Source organism: Montipora capricornis, chromosome 14 (genome assembly GCF_036669925.1).
Source record: "Montipora capricornis isolate CH-2021 chromosome 14, ASM3666992v2, whole genome shotgun sequence".
NCBI classification, from domain to species: Eukaryota; Metazoa; Cnidaria; class Anthozoa; order Scleractinia; family Acroporidae; genus Montipora; species Montipora capricornis.
In genome coordinates this window covers 28,607,612-28,627,611 of record NC_090896.1, presented here as the reverse complement: position 1 = coordinate 28,627,611, position 20,000 = coordinate 28,607,612, and the positions used below count along the sequence as shown (strand labels likewise).

Below are 20,000 nucleotides of genomic sequence, written 5' to 3'. Positions count from 1 at the left end.
CTAGTGGTCAGGTGTAAATACTGGTCGTTCTGTTACATTGTTTAATTTGAGGTTGAAGTTAAAACGAAAATCACATTCTATGCTTGGTATCATTACTTCACGTATTTTGCATAATTAAATAAATCTGATAATTCTTTATTAACAATTCAATTTCGGGCTAGCTCCTGGGACCTTCGGGCTAGTAACCTCAAGTAACAGCTTGCCCGAAGGGCAACCTCATCTTTTCATTTTCGTCTCACCCTAAAAATGGTGTCATGATGTCAAAAAAACGTTGTTCTTTCCTACATGTATCATTAATTTTTGCTTGTTTATGTCTTACGAAACCTTTGCCCATTAATGTTGAACCTCTTTCAGGTTTTAGAATACAGTGACATTATGACAATGGTATCACTGTCTCAACATAAAAAAAATCTTAAACGACAGAATTTTCTCTCATGATTTATGATGTGCTACATGTATGTGTTAAGTACATTGTATAACGGTTTTAATGCTTTTATACTGCATGTGTGACTGGTATGCAACTGGCATCATCCGTTTGAATAATACAAGTATGTATCTGTGCCAGACTTATGTGGGTATGTCAAGCTTCTTGACACCAAGAGTTTTAATTCAAAGACAATGCATCATTGCATCAGTTTAAACAATTCAAAGTACCTGGGACATACGGCTTTCCATGCCTCTTCTTTGCTTGTTTAACCATATTGTCAATCCAAGAGAGAAACTTCTTTAGCACATCCTTGAAATATGGCTTATTTCTGAGGTCATTTTCAGATATGGAACATTCCTTTGTTGCTGAAAATTGCAAAATGGTAAAGGTATGAATATACTTGTTATACAATTTGTCAACCTTATGTCATCATTGACGTGACTCTACTCGTGGGAAACTCTTTGCATGAACACTGTCTTGTTTAGCTTTATTTAGTCGCATTCTTGTAATTCAAGCATACCTATTTCTATGTACATATCATTCTGTAAATTATTACAGTTTATGTCACTTACGTCAATTTCTTCACATTCGACAATGATGACACAAGGTAATTGAAAAGTTATGTAACAGTAATTATTTTATCATTAATTTTCCCTTTAAAATGCTTTTTAAACTCTATCTAATCTTTATCAGTTAGTGTATGTAACTATATAGACCTCTTTCATAATGGTGGCCAAATAATAATCTTCTGTTTTAATGGTAATAAGCCTTTCTAGCATCGCTACGAGGACCAAACGTCAAAAGAATATTTGTTTCAAAACGAGGGCAGTACAGCGTAGGTCTAATTAACATACACTGTATTATTAAATACAAAAGAATGTAAAGGAGGTCGACATTTATGAAAGTGGATTATACAGTCAACTCCCAAAATTGATTTTCCCTGGATTTCCATGATACATTTACAGCAATTTTAACCTTGGCAACTCAACCCTTGATACATGTAACTCAAACCTCCCACTGGCTCGAAGCAATTTTCGTTTCTCTTCAGGTCATTCTCTTATATTTTTACCCTCCATAACTTGAACCACGTCTGTCAGTACGTGGCAAATGAAAACACACAGTGTACTGCCGTCCAAAACATTAAATTTACATGTATTTTGAAGCAGCCCTGTAATGCTTATACTTTTTTGCATTACACCAAACGTGTCAGTCCAGTTCAGGTTTCGTTGGTTTAGGGTACATTTAACTTCACTGCCTGTATCTTGATAAAGGATTGCTGCTTACATGTAACTCCTTACTCCCAATAACTTGAACCCTTCTCAACTTCCCTTTGAGGTTTGAGACCCCTTATCAATCTATCAAACCCCTTTTAGAAAAAGAAAGATCAATATTATCACATTTAGTCACCATATTACTTAGAATAAACTACTTTAAGCCACACCTTGAAAATACAATAAAGATATAGATGTTTCAAGCTACTCATTTTTGTAATTCTCCACAATTTTTGTACTAAAAAAAAAGCAATGTCCTGTACTTGGAGAAGGGAAACCAAGCAAAAACATTTTCTACAAGCTAAGGTTTGGTAAGACACCAGATCATTTTCATTAATGTAGTTGAGGCACAATATTGGATCGCTGTTTCACTACTTAATTTAAATTAAGTGATTGCTAAGAATTCCATTTTATCAGAAAAAAAACAGTATGATATATTTAATAGTTCTGCTTTGATATGTTTGTTTTTCTTTTGGGGAAAATGCATCAGTAGCAGGGAATGAATTCACTTTTGAAGGAACCATCAATTGAGAATAGTTAATTTATGCTTGAATGCTAGACCATTGCGTAACTTTGCAATCTGCGTTAATCATTAATAAGAATTTCTTCATTTTTCCAATTCCATGTACGAAAACATCATTATACCATGATGGCCTCATGCTATTTTATGGTGGGTTTCGGAAATGAAAACATCGTTATAGAAAGAGACAAAAATGTATTTGCGATTTTCTTTCTTTTCCTTTACACCTTGAGCTGTACATTGTACCCTTACATGCCGGAAACGCTATATCACAAAACACGCATTGCGCTCTATCTTTCTTAGCTCAATATTTTGAACAACATTTTCTTTATTTTTAGATCTTAAAAACTATGTTGCCCGCTTTAGCTCAATGCAGAATGGTGTTACATTGCAAAAAAAGCGAAATAATAATGTGTTTTGTACTACGTGATGCCGCGCATACCTTCACTAAATGAGCGCAAAAAGTTTCATTTTTCGATCTTTTGACAATTTATCAACTCTCCGTAGCCTTTTTTCTCAGTGCGAGAAGACACGATTTCTTCCTCTCAAATTACCATCGTTTACTTACATGTAAAGTGAAAGAGAAACTTGCTGACAATGTTAATTTTCGACGCCTACGTATTAACAACGTTTTAAAATTCACTTACCAAACGAGCATAACGGCTGTTTTGTGTTTATCAAGCTCTGAAAAGAACCTTTCACTACATCAGGATGGCACTTAGCGGCAATTTCAATTATATCTCCACTAAACACATTTCCGTAAGCAGCTTCGCTGTCGTAAAATATCACCAAGGGATGAACTTTCGCGTGACCTTGTGCGTTGTCCGCCATGTTCTTTTTTCCCGGGCTTTGCACAGCAACCTCTTTTTCACGTCGAGGTATATGTAACCCCTCGACCCAGGTTACCCGGTTTTCCAATTTTCAAAATGGCGTCCAATACAAACACGAACCTTGCAGTAACAAAGGTGAGCATGAGATGGCAAATTTAAGTTTTCGATCTATTTCCTTCCGTTGGGAGCCGCGTTTTGTCCCAACGTCATGAAGTATGAGAGTTTGGGAGGATCGTAAATGAGCGGTGCGCATATGATTTGTTTTCCCTTTTTACTTTAATTTGCACCCCATCGAAGCTTACATGGAAGATATCGTTGACGTCACCTACATTTGTACTGTCGTTACTGTGCCAACCAGAGCCTCATTGGCTGTCGAACCAAAGGGTCTTTTGTTCCTGTGGTGAGGTCCCATGATTTATTAGTCAAATGGTCAATGAGTCAATGAGTCAATGAGTCAATGAGTCATGAGTCAATGAGACTCATAGTCAATATAGCAATAATTTATTGATTAAGCCTGAGCCCTCGTTTCAGTGATTAGGCCTAAGCACTCTCTGAAACTTTAGCTTTCATTTTATGGGTTAGGGTAACTGCATAACTCATTGACTCATTGACTCATGACTCATGACTCATTGACTCATTGATTCATTGACTCATAAATACTTGATACTCTCCTGTGCAGACTCGTAACCAGGATTTTATGTGGGAGGGTGCTAACGAGGCCAAAGTGGATCAAACTACCCACTATTTTTTAATGTCTGATCCGTTTATTTAGGAAAGTAGCAATACATGAGAAATTGTAATGGCAAAGTACTGTACATGGTAGGAACTGAATATTTTACCACAATTGCTGCTAATCTCGCAATGTGATTGACTAATTTGCCGTTGTCGATAACAGTCCATACCACACTGATCGCATTATTGTATCGCGCTATGCCTTTTTCAGCTCGCGACCTTAAAAAAAAAACATTCCTTTGACGTTGATATTGTGGTAAAAAACAAATCGAAATGTGGTTTAGCGTGGTCTGTACTCTTAAAGACAACCTTCATTACTCTTTTTCCAAACATTTTTTTCTTATTGTTTCTGCATGTTGAGCGAGTTTGCAAAAGTCATTGAAAGGAAAGTCTGTCGCGTACAAGGAGGATACTTCGGATTAAATCTTGTAAATCCGGATTTTTGAGATTCATCAGTTCCGCATTTTTTTGGGAAAGGACTTGAAAAAAGTATTTCTAACAAGCGGTTTCCCATGCAAAAATGATTTACACAAAAGCTACCGTATGTGACAGTTCAGCCGAAATATTTTTCTCAATGCCATTTTTACCATATGATCAAAGACATGAATAGGTCTAAAATAGTTAAGTAGGTTTCCTGCAAATTTCACACCAGAAATTACACTAAAAGTTTCTTGACAGTGGTTACGGGCTTGCTGTGGTTGGCATATTTGAATAACAAAAGCAATGCTTGTAAGCAAATATCTTCCCTATAAAAGGGCAGTGTTCATAGGAACCAGGAAACTTTGATCCCATCAGGCACTTTCTCAGCCAGTGACTCCACAAAATATCAGCTCTACAGATTTTATTTTTTGAAGGCCAAGAGTGCTGACTTAAGGGTCTATGTATGCCAACCGTTTTAGACACATGGCGCAGGTGGATGGGAAAACTGAAATGAGCCATTCAACGTGACGGTTGAACACCAAGCTTTAAATCCTGTCATATTTATCTTCAGGGCCAGAAAAAATTCAGGGTGCAGGTGCATTTGTACATGTACATGTATTTTACATCTGATGCTTCTGTTTAAAAATCCACGATTTTTGCACCCCTATCAGGTGAAGTTGAAACTCCCCATATTCCATCCTGCTTTTATTAGTCAAATCCCCTAAGAGTTGTAGTGATGGTCAGGAAGTTGTGAGTTGATCAGGATAAAGAACTTGAGTGTACACTCAATATTACTAGTGCTGTTTTCACCTCTCAGAGAGTATGGATGGCACATTAGTCAGAGCACTCACCTCCCACCAATGAATGTGGCCAGGGTTCAATTCCAAGACGTGGTGTCATGTGGGCTGAGTTCATTGGTTCTTTCTCTGCTCCAAGAGCTGTTTCTACAGACACTCGAGTTTTATGCTCTCCCCAAACACCAACCTGCGATTTAATTAACATGATTTCATTTCTTTGCATTGGAGTGTCTCCAATAGACCAATTTAAAGTTGTGTGCTTAGTTGCCTGGCCTTTAAATGAAAGTAGGGCTGGTGTTGACCTTGTTATGATACAGACCTCCCTCCTTTTCTTATGTTAATGATGTTGTTGTCATGCTAATTAGTAAGAATTTACGTAAAAAAAGCAGTGAGATTTCTATCAAAACAAGGTCAACTCCAGCCTCACTTTCATTCATAGGCCAGGTACATGTAGCTAAGCACACTACTGTAAAATGGACTATTACATGTAGTACCCCAGCACTAGATACAGTTGACACTATTTCATTATTGAGGTGTTCAACATGCCAATTATAAACAAATTGAAAAACGAAGTAATGTGTTGACATACAATAAACTGGCAGTTCGGGTCAATCAGCTCATTACAGTACTTGTCTGGACATGTTGTTTGAGTCCAATAATTTCATTTATGCATTGACCCCTGGGAATAAGACTTAATAATGTTATTCTGTCTAATGCTAGACAATTTTACAAGTCATGTACTTGTCAACTAGTTGCGTCCAAGCCCCCTGAGGAGTCAATGGGTTAATCAGTCAAAAACTGTGTGCCCTGAGCCATTAACCCATTGATTCCTTGGAGTGTGACTTTTATTAATAACGCAATTAATTACTCTGTCTAATGACAGACAATAAACACTTAATGACTGGTCCCGAGGGAAACAGTTCATTTTGTTTCCTGAGAATCTCAAACATCGAAATTTGAGGGAAACAAAATGAACTGTTTCCCTCGGGACCAGTAATTAAGTGATTTTTTATATAGTACAAAAACAAAAATGTGCAATGGCAATGCAATAATAACGGCGATCGTCGGTCAACATTTGCGGGTAACAGTGCACTGTTATCCTCTGACGTTATGGATTTTGCACTGTTTGTCGTCGCAGATGCAAATAACTCAACTCGCTTGCACTTTGGAGATGTATTTGGAAACGTATTTGAATAACGAGTGCGGTAAAGGACGAATGTGACGACGGACTTAATGTTCAAGCAAACAAAAATTACGATAAAAACCTAACTAGAACAAACTTGGAACAAAACTGAGTAACAATAGCCCAAAAATTACAAGATACCCATATATATGGTATTATGCAAATTAGAACTAGCAAGTGTAAAGAATCTAAAAATACGAAGGAAAACTAGTGAACAAAACCTATCACAAAGGCTAGGCAAAATAATGAAAGAACTACCGTAATTAACAATGAGCAGGAAAAACGAAAGTGCTAATGAACTCCAAAGGACAGACACACAAAGGTATTATCGCACCTACACTGTTGCTCGCTCAGAGACTTTTGACAGGAAACAGTTTTATTGTAACAAATGGATGTCATGTGACCTCAAAGTAAGCAATGAGAGTGCACACTGTTGGGGAAAAAATTTAGCTATATAACAATTTTACTTGTCAACTCGGGGTGTCCTAGGGCTTCTAAGGAGTTAATGGATAAAATTCAACTGTAAAACAAATTAATGTGATTTTGATGTACTGGGTGTGAAAATTACAATTTGTATGAAATGTTCCATTGAGCCTTGAGGTGATCTTTTCAGTCTAACACTAAACTTCAATACCATATTAAAAATGTAAAAACGTTCTCTGGTTAAAAAACGGTTAAAAAACAATCATGAGCTTTCGGCTATCAGTCTATAGCCTTTAACGAATGAAAAAATTGTAAGCGAGTGGACGGAATATATACGAAAAGGGGTGTGAAAAATTCTATAAAAATGTAATACAAAAAGAGGTGTGAAGAAGGAGTGAAAAATAATGTGAAAAAGAGACTAATTACAATAAAATGGAGTATTGCCTAGGCAACGGCTTAGAGTTATTATAGGCAATACTCCATTTTATTGTAATTAGTCTCTTTTTCACATTATTTTTCACTCCTTCTTCACACCTTTTTTTGTATTACACTTTTATAGAATTTTTCGCACCCCTTTTCGTATATATTCCGTCCACTCGCTTACAATTTTTTCATTCGTTAAAGGCTATAGACTGATAGCCGAAAGCTCATGATTGTTTTTTAACCGTTTTTTAACCAGAGAACGTTTTTACATTTTTAATATGTCTTATCCTGGTTACAGTTCTATTTTTACTTCAATACCATACTAATGTACAATGTTGTACCCAGTAGTCAAGACCCAAACTTAAGAGATCTAAACCGTTACATAACAATCAGGTTACTTTTTGGGATGCTTACTGTTTTTTGTCTCTTCTAGATGGAGTTTGCTGTACAAATGACTTGCCAGAAGTGTGTGAATGCTATCAAAAATTCCCTTGAGGGAGTGGAAGGTACGTTCTCTGATGTCTGCTTTTAAATAAAATTAATATCTTATTCAGTCTGTATAGATGACAGTTCTCCAGATGCACATTATGATTGCATCAATTGGACTGTAACATCCTTATGGATCACAAAGAAGCTCATCAAAAACACTCTCCTAGTTCACACTGTTCCCTTACAAGATCATTCGTCCTATGCCCACTCGGTCACCGGATGTAAATACAAACACTGCATGACCTCACCCTTAAACAAAGTGTGGACTACATGTACTGTAGTTTTGAAAGCAATTTGAGACAAATACAACCCTAACTAAGGAAGTGGGAGATGGATGGGCACCCGGCCATTGTTTGAAGCAGCTCTCATGTATATGTTCGTGTATTTTGTAGTTCAATTTTATCCCCTGGTGTAATTTTTTTTTAAATATTTTTGAATCAGTCCATTTTTTTTTCCAAACCCAAGGCTGCTGCCTAAGAAAATTTTCCGGGAGCCCTCTGGGCTTCCAACATTAAAAGTTTAATAGCAGCCCGAGTCATTTTTTCAAGAGCCCAGAATTAATAAATTCCAGCTGAGGTCACATTTACAAGAAAGTGAGGATGAATCAAGTACATGTAAGGCGCCTGTTGGGGCTACTTGTTCAGAAATTTGGTCGCCCGCACTCACAAATAAGCTGACGTTTTGGGCGTCAACCCTTTCTCAGAGCTAAACCCTAGTATGCTGTCTTTCACATATAGTAGGACTCCTTTTTGTAAAATAATGAAAAAACAGGGATTCTTCAATGATTTCTTTAGCAATACAACTTGGTTAATACATGACTGTACATGTACAAGATTCATAAATATTTGTCTCTCAGATTTTTGATTAACAAGTGCAGTATACACGTACAACTACATGTAGCTACTGGAAAGTAACTATGTTACATTAATGTTACAATGGTATTATTATTTTGTACTGTAACAGTTACAATTATATTAATTTATTAAACTTCAATTTATCTTCAAGTTGAAAGGAAATTACTGTACTCATTTTGCAAAATGGCCTGTTTATGTTTGCTGATGTACACTACATGTAGGAATTTTCTTTAAAATAATCGTAAGTAAGATTAGTACAGAGCTCTCAAGTCTCATGCATTGAGTGTGAGTCTCACACATTGCGATGCAATCTCACTTTTCTCTAAGGTAACTCTACCTTTTCAGCTTTCAGAAGTGCTCATGAATTCCGAATTCACTCCTTCACTGGCACTTAACTTCGGCCAATGTTCAATCTGTTTGTGTGCGACCAATTTTCTTGTTTCTTGATCAGGACTTTCAGCCATTAATATATGAATTATAGGCCGATATGTTAGCTCAGGCTGACCATAATAACATGGGCTCTCTTAGCAAGCAGCATGAAAGAAACAAAATGGCGGACTTGACAGTGCATTTCCAGCGATCTGAGAAGTGCAAATTTCAAAACATTTCTAGGGGAGCATGCCCTCGGACCCCTCTAGAATTGTTTGGCACCTCTGGTGCAAGAAACACAGGACACTTGCGCCTTGGGTGCAATCTGCACCAAGCATCTCACGCTTTGGAAACTTTAAAACTTGAGAGCTCAGTGCTAGTAGCACTGCACATAATTATCTACTCTTGTAAGAGAAATAAGTGATTGGATTTTTCCAAACTTGGTCTCTACTCGAGCAGAATGGTTTTTCAATATCAGTTATTTTTCCTAAGAGCAAGTACTGTTGGGGTACAATGGTGACCTTTTACCATTCAGTTGATCTCAATCACAAAGAGGAATATTGGAGCTGCCATTGATTGGTGGGCATTTTCTAGGCATGGAATAAGTACATTTTGATCTGGAAGGCAAAGGGGGATAGATCTGTGAAGGAAGGGTGAGATAGGATAGAGGCAATGGGAAAGATCAGGGAGGGGTAGGAGAAGTACATGTAGAATGGAGGAAAGGAATGTCTCGTTCTTTTTGAGACCCCCCCATCCCCCCCAAAAAAAAATGCCCCTATTTTTTAACTACATGTACACCCCCAAAAGGAAAATCCCTTTTTTAGACATTTGACAAAAATAAACCAGTTTAAAAAAATTAAACTGGTTCACAAATTTTGGACTGTTTCAAGAATTTTGAAATGGTTTTAAAAAAAATTAAACCAGGGGATAAAATTGAACTACATTCGGTGTACAACATGTTAGTTGGAATTAGCGGACCAGCCAACTTGCTTTTACTCTACTAAAAATATATTTATGTATTATTGTTCTGCTCTGGAAAATACAGATCTTTCAATTTTTTAATTAAATGTACCCAGTAGTTGTCTTTTGTTTGAGTGATGGCATCACAAAACAGTAATAACATGCAACACCCTTTTGTCCATAAGAGTGATATCACTAGTGACTACCTGGTATTCTAAAGGAGGGTGGCTGGATGCCGGACACTTTTCAATTTTTGTGGAAAATTAGAAAAGCGAGGGGGGAGGGGGGGTACGGAACAGTTTACCTTAAAGGTGACAGTGTTTACTCAGTCTGTTGCTTACTCTTAGAGAAGGCAAATTGTAATATCCTTATGGATCGCAAAGAAGCTAATCGAAAACACTCTCCTAGTTCACACTGTTCCTTAAACGATCACTTGTCCTATGCCCACTCGGTCACCGGATTCCCACGCTGGAGAGATCCCTAATGTAAATACAAACACTACAAGGCAGGAATGAAAAATAGTACAGTATAGGCAGGGAAAATCCCACTGTTGATCCTTACTGTATTAGTAAGAGACAAGTGTTTAACAATCATAGATAATAGCAAGTTGGTTGGTAGGAGTCTGTGGCCAATCCATAAGTACGTACAGCTGAAAAAGGACCATGTTCCGGCAATATTCCCAGTTTAAAAAATACTACTGTTTCATTGGTGTTTCTCCAGGAATCGAGGCATTCACTGTGAACTTGGATAACGAGCAAGTCATTGTAGAGACAACACTTCCAACAGGGAAAGTCCAAGAACTAATAGAAAACTCAGGACGAATGGCCATCTTACGTGGGCTTGGAACCCCAGGTAATATACATGTACATGTAGTCCCTTTCTTCCCGTTACAGTCAGGGAGCATCTTCATCTGATGCTTTTTTTAATTCTGATCAAAGTTAGACAGACTGGAGCAATTCTGGTAAGTTGTACCCCTCTCTTCTAAAATTAATGTGCAAAGTGACCTTCGTAGGACTTCAGTAAGTTTACATTGCTACTTTTAGGTTCAGCCATATTTAATACACAATGATTTTCTAATGACTTTGTGGACTGTACTAACTGTTCAAAGAAGAAGTGATTTTGGAAAACATTTAAAACTATAAAAAGCTGTGATAAAACATATCTAAACATTCATAAAAATACTAAAAACTTGATTAAAAACTTTGTTAAAAAACAGTGACGTTTTGACCTTAGCTAAACATTCATTATCAAGTTAAAATTATTTGAAACTTGCAAATTTTAAATACATGTACTAAAAGAACAGTACAAATGTAGTTGATAAGAAGCCTGTATCATGAAAGAAAGGAACATTAAAAATTAAACAAAAAGTTTGGCTCGTGTGGAGTCCACCTGGATATTCAAAGTTACCATAGGCTTGAGACTCTTAATGAGGAGCAGGAATCCATTGGTGAATTTGTCACCAAACACAAAACACAGAAATTCGGCAATTGGTCGACATTTCTTGCAAGCTCACATTAGTAAAGATCTTTTAAAAGAATGTCAGTTTAAGGTCTTAAGAAAGTGCCAGCCGAGGGCAAATTTGAGTGCTTAGTCTACGAAATGCTCCTCATTAAGAGTCTCAAGCCTTATTTGAATATCCAGATGGACTTCTTGTTTAATTTTCATTGTTTCTTTCTTTCACTATACAGGCTCCTTTATCAACTATTGTGCTTTTAGTATATAGTTTGCAATTTTCAAATAATTTTGACTTGATAATGATGTTTAGCCAACACTGAAACATCGTCGTTTTTTAGCAAAGTTGTTAACTAAGTTTGTAGTATTTTTAAGAATGTTTACATAATTAAGTTTTATCACAGTTTTTAATAGTTAAATGTACTAACTGTGCCTACATTTTAAAACTCTATAGGACATTATAAAGCTGAATATGGGCCAGTTACTAGTTTCTGCAGTTTGGATAACCCTCAAGGTTGCTGTTTATAGGGTTGTCATAGGTCAATTTTTGTGCACACATACTATACTTGCTGCTCTCAACAGCACGAATGTTAATATTCAGGAAACTTTCCCAATGTCATCCTCAGGTGATGAGTTTCAAAGATTAAACCCATTGACTCCTAGGAGTGGGAATTAATAGATTTTGCTCTGTCTAATGCCAGACAATAATTGTCTGTATTGTAGTCATCAATGAGGGTGATCCAAGGTGGTTCAGGTGCCAATACATTGGATAATAATATTTACCAGAACATGATGTTTCAATTTTCCAGGTGCTAATGTATCTAATTTAGGAGCTGCTGTGGCAGAGATGCGCTGTGGGAGTGCTTTAGGACTTGCTAGATTTGTTCAGGTAAATTTATAAATAAAAAATGGACGGCAGACGATTTTACTCGTCAATGGTCAGTTTGGGGTTATGCATTGACAAGTAATGTTGTCTGGCATTAGACACAGTAAATCTCTATGTGGCTCTCTTAGGAAGACAAACCTGGGGTAAAGGGCACATTGTTTTTGAGTAGATCAACCCTTCAACCCCTATTGGGACTCTCTAGTAATGGGTACATCCCGCTGTTTCTGTGTTTTCAGTGCAGCCCCAAAAACTAAATCAGCACCCTGCTGTGATGTATGATATGGGGAGCAGAGATTTCGTAATCAAGAGACACAAGTGCTGCTGTGGATATTTTCTTTGTTGACTTGTTTTGCTGTTTCTTCACAGACTTGATATTCACGACAAACATTAGTCAAAAACACTGCTTCTATATTGGGCGCTTTCGCATGTCTTCCCCATAAATTATTATCATACATCATAAGCTGCAAAAATGACCGCTGACTCCTCCATTCTGAGCCGCGATGCTGATGGCCCAAAATGGGAATAAAAACATTTGTTTAGGTGGAAAAACGACAGATATGCCAGAAAAAAGTTGAAAACATTATTGTGCATGGTCTAAAGTGTAAATAGAAAATGCGTATTATTTTGCCTTTAGTTCCCCTTTAAAATTATCTGCAACTCATCAAGGTAAAATCCACCAGCAGCACTCTTAGGAAGATTTCTTTATTTATCAAGTCAGGTCTTAGCTTTGTCCAGGACTCTCCTGTTTATCTAAAATGCGGCTGTTTTCGCGAACACCCTACACTGTAAACAGTCATTTCTTTAGAGAGAGAGCTAATAAGTGTTTGATGTTGGGCGAGGCAGTGGTTTGAGTAAGAATAAGTACAGTAAAAGCCAGAAAGAGGCATACCTATAAAAGGGCTTGAAATCCTGCCCATTTACAGCTCTGTTCTTTAAGGCAAGTCTTTCTCCTGAGTTATTTGATGCACACTTTTAGAGTTGGTCCAGCCTGGGGTTGAATCCATGATGTCCCACATGGTAATCCAATCATCCACTGAAGAAATCAGTGGTTGACCATATGTAAAGATGAGCAGCAGAACTGTAGCATATTGGCCAATCATAGCATGCATTAAAGTACTTTGGAGATTGGTACTGTTTGTTTATTTCTTTAGGTATCTGAAGAAATATGCGTGATCGATGGTGTGGTCAATGGTCTCATGCCAGGTCTTCATGGACTTAATATTCATGAATTGGGTGATTTATCTCAGGGGTGCCAGAGGTATGAAGAAAAATAGTTTACCGTATGTTCTTTAATAATTGAGCAGAGAAACAAAATTAATGCACTAATATGGTTGATTGAAACAGTGGTGTGCGCTAAAAAAGAGAAAAGTGCAATGACAAGTTAGCACTGTGATAATTAAATTGTTTTTGAAGTGTACCCAGTTGTGGTTGAAATCCCTTTAACAGTGAATAACCCTTTTATTCCCCAGCCTTTATTTTAATTGTTTTGTGCCCCATTGTTTTGATACAATACAATACAATACAATACAAAACATACTTAATTGACCACTCCCCGTAGGGGCTTTTCAGGGCCAATGAAACACAATGAACGAAATGACAGAACAACAACAACTGTTAAGAATCCCAACTGGTCAGAGGCAAACCAATTGCCTATTTACAAGTGCAGCTGGGAAGTTGAACCAGGGACTACCAGGAACAAATTCAGTTAGCAGTCAGAAAGAATCTTGAACCCCTGGAACTCCAGATGTCAAGGCAGGCGTCCTAACCACTAGGCCTAACTGCCTCCTGATCCTCGAAGTCGTTTCTTAAAACGAGACAAAAAGTATATTCAATGGGTTACAATGTACATACTGAGTAGTCATCTAAAAGCTCTTTCATTCTTGCATGAGGTCAGGAAAACAACTCGGCCTATTTAAGTGTGCCCAGGCATACCGGTGATCATATAATATGCATTTGTCGAACAACGATGAAGGACTTGTTGCCAAGTTTCCCTGTGACAGGTACAAAACACAGGTCACAGGATAACCTTAAGCCTAAACAAAAGGTTTTAGGCCTAATGTTATCATTGGTAAACAGTTAGTCTAAGAGTTGTTTCTGTATTGTAAAACAATAACCTTTGACCTGTGTTTTGTACCTGCCCATTTCCCTATAGCTACTGGTTCCAGTCCAAACTAAATCTTAGGTCTAGAGACAGTACAGCTTGTAATTTAATCCATGATCGGTATTTTTATTTCCTGATAGCACTGGCAATCACTACAATCCACAAAACTGTAAGCATGGTGCACCAGAAGACAGTGAAAGAGTATAAATATTTATATAACATTATTACTTTATTATTATTAATTAATAAATTATTTATCCATGAAATTTGAAGTAATTTAGCTATTGATTTGAGAACTTATTTAAATTTTTTTTTCACATATTGCAGCATGTTGGTGATCTTGGCAATATTCTAGCTGACAAGAATGGGCGAGCTCATTTTAGAATGGAAGAAAAAAATGTGAAGGTTTATTAAGAATATTTTTCTTTAACAGGCATGATAATGTTACTGATTTGATGATGAGAATTACAGGTAGAATCATATTTAAGAAAACGTTTCTGTGTCCTCATGACACCATCATCAGGTCAAAATATAATATTTAACAGATAAGAATATTAATGTTCACGTTCAAGTTCAAAGTATCTAAAGGCTAAGTGAAGAGTTTTGCTTTTATCGAGTCACTTTGAATATTTAGACATGGTTTGTGCTCGCGGATATTATATTTTGACCTGATGATGGTGTCATGAGGACACTGAAACGTTGTCTTAAATATGATACCTGTAATTTTTCTTTAAAGGAAATTAAATTAATGTTTGTTCTTTCACACACTGAATGTCATTTAATAATTATTCTTCCTGCCACAGAACAATGCAATATATTTCACTCCTGTGGAAACGTCAAGTATCACAAAAGTTAACAATGTCGTGAATTATCTCTGAAAATGTACCAGTACTTGCATAATTTATGAAAAGGAAGAAGTCTCCCAAGATTACCAGAGAACAGAAAAGGAAAAATCTCAGATTGACTAAAATGTTACAAATGTGGTTGGGTCGAAATACTGTAGCACTGTATGGCAGAACAAAACCTGAATCATGATTGTGAAAATAGTTTTATTATCCCATCTGGAACTAGACTACGAGCAGTCCTTCTTTTGCTGCTCAGTTGGTCAAGTGCGAGGAGAAGACAGGCACAAGTAAAGTGGCTGCACGAAACCTAGATTCAAGGAGGAGCGGCAAAAGAGGTTCAGCTCGTTATCTAGTCTGGAATGAGGTGCTGCATTCAGTGTGAGAGAACTTAGTTTCTTGTCTAGTTTTCCTCAAGCTCAGGAGCAAAAAATATCCTATGCTGTGTTGTTCCAAGCACCAATGGCACTTCTGTGGTTACCAACAGTAGTAGAGGTTTTGGTAATTGAAAACTCAGGAAAAAGAATCAGTTCTAAACAGGCTTTGAACAGCTCGGCACGAAGCAATGAAGTATTAATGTTTCTTAGAAATGATAACATAGCATGAAGAGATTTATCCTTGATGATGCCAGCATATGTTAAAGAACTTAGGGTGCTCTTTGCTGCCAGAGTTCAATCTACGACCTTTCAATAATCAAAACTACAATAATAATCAACTATTATTAGTAATGATTATTATTACTAGTTCTGATCCTCTACCACTGAGGAATAGTTAATCCTCATCATGCTAGGTAGCACATACATGTAAGGCCATCACCAAAGAATTCCAATGCTGTCTGTCAGATGACCACCGTTGAATCTGGCTCCAGGTCCCTCCAGCCTCTGTCATTTTCACTGATCGTCTCCATTTCGTTTTGGGACTTCCTCTTTTCCTCTTCCCAGCAGGAGTCCATCTCATTGCAATCCTGTACTGCTGAGGAATAGGAGACTTGTTAAGGCTAGCCCAGTGTAGGTTAAATGCATACAAGGGCTCTGCACTGCTGGGACAGAAATGTCCAAAAGTGCCATTCTCACAGTTATTTTGTGAACTAATTAATAATATTAATAATAAGGACCCGGGCATACCTGGAACTAAATGAAAAGGCACTAATGGAGATGAAGCCATGTCCTTCCAATTTCTAGTTTATGTGTTTTACAGTTTTAAGTAATCCCTCATAATCATCACTATGCTAGGTAAATTCATTTTGTATTGGTAGCCTTGGTTGATACCTTGTTACCCAAAACAGATTCTACTACAATTTAGCAAAAGGAAAGAGGTTGGCAACCGACCTCTGTACAACAAGTAAGTTAGGCTGGCAAATCAAATATTGATGTGACTCCTCAAGCTTGTCCCATATCATGTCATACTACCACACAATGAATAATAATAATTATTATAATAATAATACCCAGGGTAGTAATGATATGATTGTATGAGTAATGTAATCAATGTTTTGCTAGGTTTGGGACGTGATTGGCAGGTCCCTCGTTGTGCACAGCGGAGAGGATGATTTAGGGCGTGGAAGTAACTTGTTGTCAAAAACAAATGGAAATTCTGGCCCTGGGTAAATTAAAATTTCAGTTGTTGTTCGTTTTCATTCTCTTCTTTCTTCTCTGTGTTAAGTGGTCTTGTTCACCAGGACAATTTTCTTCCTTGTAGATTAACTTGTGGAATCATTGCAAGATCAGCTGGTCTCTTCCAGAACTCCAAGAAGTTCTGTGCATGTGATGGAAAAATCCTTTGGGAGGACAAGGCATCATATGTGCCAACAAGTCCACCATCTCAGTTGTAATGTTCACTAAAGAAGCCAGCCAGCCAGACAGCATCTATTTTCAGTTTGATATTTCAATGCGACAGGCAGGAATGGAGTTGCACTTTGCCATCTTCAGCCCCTCCCTCCCTCCCTCCCTCCCTCTCCAACACACACACACACCCTGCACAAGCAATCTACCCTTATTGCTAACATCTTAGCAAGAAGAACTTGGGAGGTAAAGGAGAGGAGAAAACTAGGAGTAATAGGTTGTTGTACTTCTCAGTAATTGTTACTGTACCAAAAAGGTGGTATGATCTAAAGTTGTGTGACAAGATGAAAGTCTTGGAAAATAGTAATTCAGCCTTTTCATAAAATGAATTGCATCTGGTAGTATAGACAGAGCCATTTGTTAGCAAGAAATGGCGATCTGAAGTAATTTTTTTTTTAGTTTTTGGGCCGTGGCTCTGACTTTGATCAGAATGGTCAGAAACACACATTGCAAATGCAAAAAGGGAGCAGAAATGCTTCACTGCAAGCAGAGCTCAAGGAGGCAGTTAACCTGAAAATTTGATCGACGGCCTAAATTGAAAAGAAGGCTGTGAAGGGAGTTTATTATATTAGTTTTTTAAGTTCGAAACGTTTTTGGAATATTTTTGAAAAGCCCGCCTAAAATTTTAATTTTAATCAATGGCAGTCATTAAAATTGGCCTTAGTTACCATTGTTTATGGTTTAATGATTTTGGTTGCTATGGGGTTTTTCGGCACGGTTTTCCGAAAAATTTTCCAAATCTGCTCTTCCGTGATCCACAAAGTCCCATGATTCTTCTTCCTTTCTCCCCTCTTCCAACCCAGTAGTCATTGCGCGTTATGCGGGACTATTTTTCTCTTTAGTATCGAAATTGCGTGTTTGTTTACGTATCGTTAGGGTTGTATTTTTGAATTTGTTCATGGATGGAGGCGGAGAAACCATTAGAAAAAGAAAAGGGAAGTTTACGTCTTGTTGAAAGAAAAAAAAGGAAAGGTTTTCATGGAAAAAAACGGGAATGATTTTCCGTACAGGTCCCTACCATTATGCATGCAGAATAAATTAATTATTCATTCGCGCTATTGTTTTGTAGAACAATACGTGTACCCAAGAGAATCGAATATATAAAGTAAAAGTAAAGTGGTGCATTTATATAGCGCCCTTTCACTAACGTCTCAAAGGCGCTTTACAATGATCAATTTACCCCCAGCGGACTGGAAGCATATACAGGCGCAAATTGTAGCCGCTTCTAAGCAGTCCATGCATGCTGGTACTCATTTTACCGACCTCGGAAGGATGGAAAGCTGAGTGAACTTTAGCGGGAAAGAAGGTCGCCAAATATTCCAGTCTCGGCAGAACTGGGAATGGAACCCGGGACCTTAGGGTTGGAAGGCAGAGATCTTACCACCGCGCCAACCCCTCCGCTTATACATGCATAAGTACAAGGAAAGGTTACTTTCACGATAAAAAGAGCAGGTAGCCATTAAATTTTTTATGACAGTACTTTTATTTGGTCTGTTTGTTATGTTTGAGAATATGAACCCTATATATTACAATTATTGCTTGAAACTCCACTTATTTCGCTTGTTCTAAAATTGGAAAATGGGTAAAATTGTAGGAAGAGTGCCGAAATTGGAGGAAAAAATGTGCGATTTTCCGTATTTTAGTCAGAAGTTCGACCGGTCTTTTTAAAGTCCATAGGGACTTAGAAAAAAAACCTCTAGAAGAAAGAACAAAGCGCCACAGTGCCAAAGGACGTCTATTGTTATCGCTATTGTTTTCTTGAAACAAAGGAGCGTATGCATAATGAAGTAGGGACCTGTGCGGAAATCTTGCCAAAAATGGGAATGAGAATGGGATGGCAGACATTACACCGGAGTGGAAACACGCGTGGACCCACAACCGAGCACATCCAAGGCTCAAAATGAGTACGACGATTTTCTAGACCGTACTGCACGAAAGAGTATGTCAAAAGCTAAACTTTTAACAGTTCTTTTGAGAATTTTGATCACGAAGAAGAAGTCATCACTTGTTCTCAAAGTAATTCTTCAGCGAAGCATGTACATGATGAGAAAGCACATGGCTTCAAGCTACCAGATGCTGAGCTACTATCCCAATGTATCAGCAAATCAGCTAATTGTAGCTCATGCCGAAATCGAAAATCAAAACTCCAGCTTTTTCAAAACAGCTCCAGCAGAGACGGTCTTGCTGAATTACTTTCTTTGAAATGTTCACTTTGTGATACTATTACTGCTCTGCAAACAAGTAGGAGGCTTGGTGGCAAGGGTGGTGACCCTATGAAGTGAACAGGAGGTCTATCTTGTCTTCTAACCAGTGGGGTCGTGCTGGCCTGGCAAAGTTCTGTGCTGGTATGGACCTTTCACCTCCAGTTACCAAGAAGGCATACAACCAAAATATGAAACAAATAGAAAGGATAGCCATCAGTAATGCTGAGAAACTGATGTGCGAAGCAAGAGAAAGGCTTAGCCAGTTAGCCTCCAATGAGGGTGAAGAAAGCATGGTTGACGGCCATTCAATTGCTAAAGTCGCTGTTTCCGAAGATGGAACTTGGCAGAAAAGGGGACAAAGCTCTAAGATTGGTGTGGTAGTTGCCATGTCAGTAAAGATGTTTACAGGGGCAAACCCAGAACCGGAATGAAAGCGTCAATGGGCAGGTGTGGTCAAGATTCCCCAAGAGACGATACCGCAGAAAGCGGCGTGTGGTGATAGCAGTTTGTGAAACTGTATGGGTATTCAACACAGGAGCTTGTAGCAAGGCAGTTTTGATGAAGTCTTGTGGAATTTCTCTTGGAAGGAATATGCTGAAAGCCTTGAGAAGGGAGGAGAAGGACAGAATTGCCTCTGCAGCTCACAAGATCAGCTCCAAGTATCGAAAGGGGAGGCAGATAATAAGGTCAAACAGGAACTCAAGGGCTGACAAGCCGGCTTTTCAGGCTGGAGCATTTGGCACAAGTTCCAGACCAGAGGCAGATAAGAAGAAACAAAAGAAAAAGACCCACAGAAAATAGTCACCAACAGCCACTTTGCCCATGGAGACTGCCACAAATTAAATTAATGTTGTGTTTGTGGTCAAAGATGTTGAGTTTGTTGCTACAGAAAGAACTGAGCAAAAGTGACGCATTGAAATCAATCTGGTAACAACTTTGATGGAGAAAACATTCACACATCAAATATGGACATATT

The 20,000-nt window shown here is 37.8% G+C and overlaps 2 protein-coding genes and 1 pseudogene across 3 annotated transcripts in view; 2 read left to right on the top strand and 1 right to left on the bottom strand.

Annotated features, from left to right (window-relative positions):
- The window catches only part of LOC138032827 (uncharacterized), an 18,463-nt gene extending 15,397 nt beyond the window's left edge, over positions 1 to 3,066 (bottom strand). Inside the window, exons 1-2 of the mRNA XM_068880548.1 lie at positions 2,866 to 3,066; positions 655 to 792 (exon numbers count right to left, since the gene is read on the bottom strand). Of these exons, the coding sequence (XP_068736649.1) occupies positions 655 to 792; positions 2,866 to 3,049 (322 nt within the window). The 5' untranslated portion in view covers positions 3,050 to 3,066. The remainder of the gene's footprint in view (positions 1 to 654; positions 793 to 2,865) is intronic.
- A 73-nt stretch (positions 3,067 to 3,139) lies between these two features.
- Positions 3,140 to 17,488, top strand: LOC138032263 (copper chaperone for superoxide dismutase-like). 2 transcript variants are annotated; one of them, XM_068879900.1, is made up of 9 exons: positions 3,140 to 3,183; positions 7,460 to 7,532; positions 10,419 to 10,550; positions 11,960 to 12,039; positions 13,188 to 13,294; positions 14,278 to 14,338; positions 14,465 to 14,536; positions 16,479 to 16,582; positions 16,678 to 17,488. In XM_068879900.1, exons 1-9 carry the CDS (start codon positions 3,145 to 3,147, stop codon positions 16,808 to 16,810), a joined length of 801 nt encoding a protein of 266 aa, XP_068736001.1. In that variant the 5' UTR covers positions 3,140 to 3,144; the 3' UTR covers positions 16,811 to 17,488. The 2 variants fall into 2 exon arrangements, with proteins under 2 accessions (XP_068736001.1, XP_068736000.1); XM_068879899.1 differs by having other exon boundaries at positions 14,465 to 14,542.
- A 910-nt stretch (positions 17,489 to 18,398) lies between these two features.
- LOC138031835 (uncharacterized) lies at positions 18,399 to 19,933 on the top strand (annotated as a pseudogene).
- Positions 19,934 to 20,000: the final 67 nt, after the last annotated feature.